This window comes from Gobio gobio, assembly GCF_949357685.1.
Source record: "Gobio gobio genome assembly, chromosome: 4".
Taxonomy (NCBI): domain Eukaryota; kingdom Metazoa; phylum Chordata; class Actinopteri; order Cypriniformes; family Gobionidae; genus Gobio; species Gobio gobio.
In genome coordinates this window covers 37,360,651-37,369,643 of record NC_137100.1, presented here as the reverse complement: position 1 = coordinate 37,369,643, position 8,993 = coordinate 37,360,651, and the positions used below count along the sequence as shown (strand labels likewise).

Below are 8,993 nucleotides of genomic sequence, written 5' to 3'. Positions count from 1 at the left end.
TTACTCGACCACTGTTGCCCATCCCTAAACGCTAGATGCTAATATTTACACAGTGCACCTTTAAAAGGCAGACTTTCATTCCTACTGCCTGCCACTTTTATTGAGCCTTAATATTTCTCCCATTCATTTATCTACGAGTGGTCCGTCCTGTCCTCCCCCTTATAATGTCTCTGGCCTGGTGCTCAGCATACTCCAAGCAGTTGAGCTAGAGGAGCACATGCACATGCTTTGGAGGACTGGCTTATAATTCTCTTACCTAGCATGTAGCATAGGCATGTGAGAGAGTTTCCTCACAAGTAACTTTGATGTAACTGCATCTTTCAGGCACATGCACACCACTAATTATAGGCGCATATTCTAGATAGTCAGGCCGCATGCTGCATCAGGAATTGCCAATCAATTCAGGCAGAGGGTGTGACATTCCACACACACCCCAAGCAATGCAATGTGAATGTAATTCAACACATCAAAAAAAGAAAAGAAAATGTATTTGTAATACAGCAATGAGACTCTGTAATGTTTGGGGTCAGTATAGATCTTTTAATGTTTAATGTGAGTATCTTATGCTCTCAAAAATTATATTATCATCATGACAATTTAAGTTAAATCTAAATTGAATTAAATACATTAATTTCAGAATATCCTTTTCATCCCTTTTCATGAGAAAGTCTTTTGTACAGTTTACAGTAACTGTCTATTGCTCTTTTTATATCATAGCACTTCAAAACCATAACATTTCGTTTACAGGTTTACATTAGACATATTCAATCAGATTTTCAATGTGGATGGTACAGGAGAGTCTAAAAGTGTGCACCAAACGGGTCTATGATCAGTTTTGATCACATCTGATCTCCACAGTAGAAAATAACTGGCCTCAATCTGTGCTAACAAGCCAGCTCAGCAAGAGTCTCGCATTCACACAGGGCAGAGCATTGTACTGCGAGTTTAGAGTTTCTTTGTTCATGTGTGTGCGATATTCAATTTATCAAATTACTGCACGCAGGTACATAAAAGTACATACATACATACATACATACATACATACATACATACATACATACATACATACATACATACATACATACATACATACATACATACATACATACATACATACATACATACATACATACATACATACATATATATATATATATATATATATATATATATACATATATACTTGTAGAACTTGTAATTACAAGTTAAACCACTTATCTGCTTGATTTGTCCTCACAATTATTAGATAATAATATGGATAATTCGGCATGATGTGAATGTGAATGCACCATATATTATGCACTGCTAGAATGCTATATTGACCAGTCAGAAGCTATTATTTATAAATTTATAAAAACGAATTTGTTTTGCTGATGTTGATTTTATGATTACAGTATTCTGACAGCGTGAACACACCAATACAAACCAATAGTAGCAGATGAGACGTAAAAACCTGTTGACCATATCACTGCACAGCACCCATAGCCAATTGTTATTTTTGCTTATCAACTGTTACTTCAAGCAAAATTAAATTTAAATATTTTGTACATTATGTACATTACCATTCAAATGTTATTAATTTTTTTTAATGTAATTCAATTAAATATTTTTTCTATTAATAATATTTTAAAATGTAATTTATTCCTGTGATGACAAAACTGAATTTTCAGCATCGTTACGCCAGTCTTTGGTGTAACATGATCCTTCAGAAATCATTCTAATATGCTGTTTTGCTGCTTAAGAAACATTTCTTACTTTTATCAATGTTGAAAACAACTGTGCTGCTTAATATTTTTGTGGAAAGCTGAAAACTGATTAAAAAAAAAATCAAGATTCTGTAGTGAACAGAATATTCAAAAACAACTGAATTTATAATGAAATAAAAAAAACTTTTGTAACATTAATAAATGTCTTTACAGTCTCAATAAACACATATTAACATAGAACATATTAATGACCCAATATAGTGTACTAACCATTTATAAAAAAGCATTTGAGGCTGTGCTGTATAGTAGATAGATATTGATGGTCACATCAGCTGTGGCTATTTTCCAATATGTAAAAATAGCCACATATTTTATAAAAAGAGTGAGTCTAAATTTGATCCCTGTTTTTTAAATACCTTACTAAAAAAAAACTTGATTATACTGCACAATCATCCGAATTAAAATATTACAAAAGTACGTTTTTGTATGAAACAATCTTCAACAAAACATTACAACCAAACACTGAGCCCAATGACAAACCACCTAAATCAATGACAGATGTAAAAACCTACAGCGGACAGTTTGACGAACTCATTCCTTTCACATCCCTAAGCCAAGCAGAGAAACCTCCCTGTGGAGATATGCTGCAGTACATGTGTATCAGCAAAGCTCAGATATACTGCTGAGAGCTTAGATCATGAAGCAATGAGCTACACTACAGTTTTAAATGAGAAGTCAGCAACATCCATCATCATACAGCTCCACTTAGTGGAACAAAGAGAGAAAGAGACATGGGATAATGCGAGACTGAGGAGTGGAAACACGAAAGAGGAGAAAAAAAAAGGACTGCAGACAGCTTCAGAAAGAGTGTCTTACTTCACAAGTGTTATAGTCCTCTGAATCCAGCAGTAAACAGAGTTTAGGTAGAAGCTCCGGCCAATTCTGTAACTCCCCTTTAGAGGCTATAGTTGTGATCAGAATACCTGAAGAACACAAACATATGCACAACAATGCACCATTTAGACTAGCCTATACAGCAGCTCCGAAAATTAGATTAGTGAAGATAGATAGATAGATAGATAGATAGATAGATAGATAGATAGATAGATAGATAGATAGATAGATAGATAGATAGATAGATAGATAGATAGATAGATAGATAGATAGATAGATAGATAGATAGATAGATAGATAGATAGATAGATAGATAGATAGATAGATAGATAGATAGATAGATAGATAGATAGATAGATAGATAGATAGATAGATAGATAGATAGATAGATAGATAGATAGATAGATAGATAGATAGCAATCTATAATAAAAAATAAGCTGTTAAGCAAAATTGATAGAACATCATAAGATATGTGGTCAAATTATACTCAAATAATTAATATACAGTAGTGGCCATAAGTGATGTTCAGACTCTGTGCATCTTCACACTTTATTCAAATATTGTTATTAAAAAGGGGGGGGGGTGAAATGCTGTGTGAAATGCTGTTTCATACATACTGAGCTTTTTACACTGTTAAAGACTTGGATTCCCATCGTAAACATGGACAAAGTTTCCAAAAAAAAAACAGTTGGAAGTTTGATGGAGTATTTATGAGTAAAGTTTCGGAAAGTTTTTTTCGAGTATGGGTCTATCTGACGTCCGATAGGGCGGAATTTCCTTGTATGGGCCGTACGGGCTCATCTCCCGGAAGGGCGCGTGCGCGACTAGAGAGAGAGAGCAAATGCTTTAGGGAAGTCGGCTGCGCTGCAGTCACAGGACTTCACGAAATCAACAATGTCACCAAAGATGTGTGTTTTTGGTTGTCAGGGCAAGACAACCCTGCACAACTTCCGAAAGAACCCAGCATTAATGGGACAGTGGATGGAGTTTGTTTTTCCAGAGCAGCAACGGAGTTGTGCAAGTGTTTTTGTTTGTTCCCTGAATTTCGGCGACAATGGTTTATAAACAAGGTACAGTTCAACTCCGGATTTGTAGCTCGTCTAATGCTGAAAGATGGAGCAGTCCCAGCGATTAAGGTTCACGGTCGTGTATTGGAAGCAGGCGGAGAGTAAAACTGCTTCAAATGTATTTGTGTTGTTAGCTATCGACTCGTTAATTCAAATGCGCTACTATTCCATTGTTTTTCTATGTAAACACGCACTAGTCTGACGTGCAAAGCCATTCCGCTTGCTACTGCTAACATTAAATCGCATATAGTCCATAAACCAAATTATGTCCTCATAAACCACGAGTAAACACACAAAAATGTTGTAAAACTCACACATGACAAGCCGCTAAGCAAGTATATAAGTTACAGTTACAGTACATACCATTGAGATGTCCTGCTGTAGTTGTCGTTGCTGCTTCTCCTGTTCAATTTCAGCCTCTAGATCTGATTCTGGATCATATATGTATGGCTAAATCTGATTGATCTCAATGGTTTATTTAGGATAACGTTTTTTCCTCCACGTTCAAGGATGTCAGAGCTTTCAGACCCTCTCAACGCAATAGCTGCACATGCTCGTGATTCTTTAGCTCCGCCGACACGATACACCCCCAGCCGCTCTGGTTTTTTTTCAGAAAGACTTTCATTTATAAATATTATAAAACTAAAGACTTTTCGGAGATATGAAGGATGCAATACTACTCTATAGGTACTCAAGATTGACATGAGATTGACTGAACACTCAGTTTCAGTCAATCTCATGTCAATCTCATGTTCAGTAACCCCCCCCCCCCCCCCCCCCCTAACATTTTGCAAGCATATTACGTAGTTGTACTTGGAGTAATTTTTTGTTGTTGTTGTTGTTGTTGTGATAACGCAATGAAACATGTCAAATTGTGCAAACATAATTAAACAAAAAACAAAAAATATTTTGAGAGAGAACCAACAAAATATTAATAACTGATGTTGTTGTTCTTTTTTGCATAGCAAAATAAAACCTGTTGCTGTAGTTTGTCTTTTTTTTTGCCAAATAATTTTGCCAGATAAATGCCTTAACCAAGTTTAGTGTTTTGTACTTTCCTCATATTTGAAATGTTTTTAAAATATAAATAATTTCCCTCCTATTTTGATGGGTTAACCAATCTTGTAGGATCATTAAAAACAAATATCTCTTCCAGACATCACTTTTGGTCACTACTGTGTATTAATCAATGTGCAGGGAAACATTCATAAAAGACAACTTTCAAATCAAATAAACAAAAAGAGGAGAAATTATACATTTTATGTAGTGTTTTGTAAGATGCTGGGTAACCATAGAAACACAGCAATGCATATAACTCATCACAGTCTAACAACAATCACAAAAAGCAGATTATTCAGGCACATTGTGTACACTCAGACATAGATTCAATAAATAATCTTATATCAAGAGTAAAAACACAGACACCAAAAGCATAATATTGTTTACATCGTGATGGCAAAAGCTGTGGCTTAGAGCCAGATAAATAAATGCTCTGTCAGTCCATACTAACCCACTGTGGCTCTAATGAGCGGTGAAGAGTCTCCAATGTTCTGCAGACACTCATTTTTGATGAAGTCAGACACGCCGTTTGGGAAGTTCTGGTAATGGGCCTTAACATTGTTCTTCAAAATGAGACCACTGAGAGAGCGAGTAGGCTCATCTATGAGAAAGAAAGGATGAAAAGCATTACTTTCAGACTGGGTGGAAAATACAGCCCTTGGCAAAGGCCATGATCAGAATTTTAAAAAAAGAAAAGAAAAGAAAGACACAAACAACTGCAGGGGTAAACTGTAATAACCGTTCATTCTATACAAATGCATGTCTCATTACAAATTTAGTTCATTTAGTAACACTAAAAAACAAAAAATTAAAACACTCTGTGTGGATGCTTAATAAAGACGTTCCGTCTGTTTTGAAATATGAGATAATATAATAAAATATAATAAATATGTTGTTTAAAAATAACTACAGCCTACACTGAAAAATCCTTACTTAATCATTGCACACCTCAGAACGTTCATCAGCCAATCAGATTCAAGCATTCAACGGCCCCCCCGTAGCATAATAACAAATATTTTTGACACTTATAAAAATATGTTGTTTAAAAATAAAAAAAGGTTAAAAAATTGTGTTCAAAATAAATAAAACTACGGCCCACACTGAAAAAAAATCCTATTGTTCAGCTCTGAACTGGTTTGCTAGATGCTTAATAAAGATCCTTTTGTTTTTAAATGGACCTTGGGCTAATTCAGGGGGGGAAAGGAGGGAGAAACCTTGGTAGATGAACTTGTGTGTTGTTCCTAAACATGTTCTGTGACCTGGGGCATGACAGAGGACACAGATTCAAAAGGTCAGTGCAGCTAAGCTCTCAGTGCACTTGACAGATTACCACTGACCTGAAGTCACACCAGCTATAAAGACACTGGCTTCAGATGACACTAAACACCACCTAGAACTGAGCTTCATTCTGCTTGACTCAACTCCTTCCAGAAACAGCAGAAGACTGTCTCTTAATATACTACACAAACTGTCATGGCAAAACTCATAAACTGCAACAACCACAATGCAGATCGACAAAGGGTAATTTCCTGTACCTACTAGCTGTGCCTCCCATCACACAATGCCTATGTAAAAATAAAAAGGTTATAGGCTTTCAAATGAATATGACCCATATCTATCCAGATGCTTGACTCTCAGCTTCCGAAATCCCTACTCAGCAAGTCACATCATATTATAAATCTAATAAGTCACATCCCAAATCAAAATGATAAATCAAGCATGCGTAATACAAGAAGTCAATGTTAACATGCACATCTTACCTTCCGTCTTTAGCTTTGTGAGCACAAATATTAGGTAGTTGTTGAAGTCCGGGTATTGATTGAGCTGCTCAAGTTTCTGTGGTGCACATTAAGAAATGACATCCAGACCACAGAGTCGGAGGATAATGCAAACAGCAGGGGAAATGTGCATCAGTGCACGTACTTTATGGACTAACCTCATGGTGTTTGCAGTAGATGGAAGATTACATTAATGAATGAACCCATGGATATATGAGCAAATGGTATAATACGCAAATGTACACAAACATCAATAATGTGTAGCCTAAATGTTTAAAACAATGAAAATAATACAAAATAAATTAGTAAGTCTGCTGTCAACTGAGATAATTGTGTAAAAGCCGGGATGGGCAACTTCAGTACAGGAGTGCCGCTGTCCTGCTGAGTTTAGCTCCAACATACCTCACCTGCCTGTATTATAATAATAATATTAATAATAAAAATAATTTGTTACATTTATATAGCGCTTTTCTGGGTACTCAAAGCGCTTTACATTTAAAAGGGGGGAATCTCCTCAACCACCACCAATGTGTAGCATCCACCTGGTTTATTGGTGGAGAGGAGACGGTGGTGGTGATGAAGCCAGAAGACGGTTTATTGGTGGTGATGAAGCCAATCAGTATATGGGGATGATTAGGAGGCCATGATGGACAGAGGCCAATGGGTAAATTTGGCCAGGATGCCGGGGTTACACCCCTACTTTTTTTCCGAAGGACATCCTGGGATTTTTAATGACCACAGAGAGTCAGGACCTCGGTTTAACGTCTCATCCGAAGGACTGTTTAGCCTCAGTAATCCTGAAGACATTGATTAGCTTGTTCAGATGTGTTTGATTAGGGATGGAGCTAAACTCAGCAGGACAGCGGCACTCCAGGACTGACGTGGCCCATTGCTGATGTAGAAAGTGTATAGAACAGGGGTGTCCAATCCTACTCCTTTAGGCCACTTTCCTGCAAAGTTTGAGCTAAACTCACTGCAGGACAGTGGCCCTCCAAAACCGAGTTTGGACAACCGTGGCATAGAAGAGCTAAGTCAGGGCCATAGAAATAGGGTCTCCCAGAAAAAAAAGAGAGACGTCAAGAGGTACGGCGAGTAATTGAGTCCAAACAAAATATGAACATAACGGAGTTGTACAAACAACTATTTAATAAGGTGTATTTACAAAGTTTTATTTTTATGCATATTATTCACATTTTCATAAACAAGCCAGGAAAAGGGTTACTATTTGGACTGAGTATAGATGTTAGGGATGTCAATAATTACTTGTATTAGCCACTGGCACATCCAAAGCACCTGACCCCACAGCTACCATTTAAAGAAAAAGCTTAAAGGGACAGTTCACCCCACAAATATTAATTCAGTCATCATTTACTCATCCTCATGTTTTTCCAAACCTGTATAACATAAATGAAAATATTTTGAGCAATGTCTCAGTGTTTTGTTTTTTCTCCACCATTTTGTCTTTTCTATTTCTGGCTAATGTGTATCCAAATAATGTATCTAGTTTTCACGTATTGGCAATTAAACAAACGATGACACGTATTTATATGCCTTGATACATTTGTTGTGACAATAATTTTACCTGAAATTTTGAAAATTGTCGTAAAAGTTTTTAGTATAGCATTTTACAGCGTTCTAATGGGCAAACGCCGATGCATAATTTGCTAGTGAAGGGGCGTCCAAATTCACCCACTGACACATCTTCCTCACTCTCTCCCAGTGTGGAATAAAGGCTGAAACATCGCGAATGTCAGATGTCTTTGTCTGAGCTGCATCCGATTATGTGACAGAAAATCGTGATTACAAACTCGCACCACTGCAGATGGAGTCCGTCTAATCTGCGTCTCATAACATAGTGAGCAGCCTATCTAGACAACATTTCATTTTGAAGTGTTCCAAACGCCTACGATACTCAAAAATGCTGTCAAACATAGGTTTTCCGCACAACTGTAGCGTTTATTAGATCCGATTATCGTTTATAGATAATCTCAAAAATGTGTTTGTTACAGATTGACACACTATCTGATCTAAGGCTTAAAGGGGTAGTTCACTCAAAAAAATTTATTCAGTCATAATTTACGTACCCTTTTCGTCTTTTTAAACCTTTGTGAGGGTTTTTCTTCTGTGGGACGTAAATTAAGATATTTTTAAGGAATTCTGGTGACCAAACCAAACGATTTTAGTGACCATTTGCTTCCATTGTACGAAAAAAAAAAAAAAAAAAAAAAACACTGAGGCGTTTCTCAAAATATCTTCATTTATGTTCCATACAACAAAATCATACAATTTTGGAATAACGTGAGGGTGAGCCTGATGACAGATGTTCGTTTGTGGGTGAACTAACGTTACCCATTTAACTTAAACACTCCCCGAATGACAGCTATAACGTTACACCTGCTGACACCATGCAGTCACCATCCTAATCGACAGATACAATATAAACAAACAGACCATAAATAACTGCGTGTCTTTCAAATCTCAAGCACTA

General features: G+C 36.5%; 1 protein-coding gene across 2 annotated transcripts in view; it reads right to left on the bottom strand.

The window, feature by feature from the left end:
- The window catches only part of tnpo1 (transportin 1), a 44,424-nt gene that overhangs the window by 34,952 nt on the left and 479 nt on the right, over window positions 1-8,993 (bottom strand). For both annotated transcript variants that reach the window (XM_079814928.1, XM_079814929.1), the window contains exons 2-4: window positions 6,488-6,563; window positions 5,179-5,328; window positions 2,583-2,689 (exon numbers count right to left, since the gene is read on the bottom strand). In XM_079814928.1, the coding sequence (XP_079671054.1) occupies window positions 2,583-2,689; window positions 5,179-5,328; window positions 6,488-6,563 (333 nt within the window). The remainder of the gene's footprint in view (window positions 1-2,582; window positions 2,690-5,178; window positions 5,329-6,487; window positions 6,564-8,993) is intronic.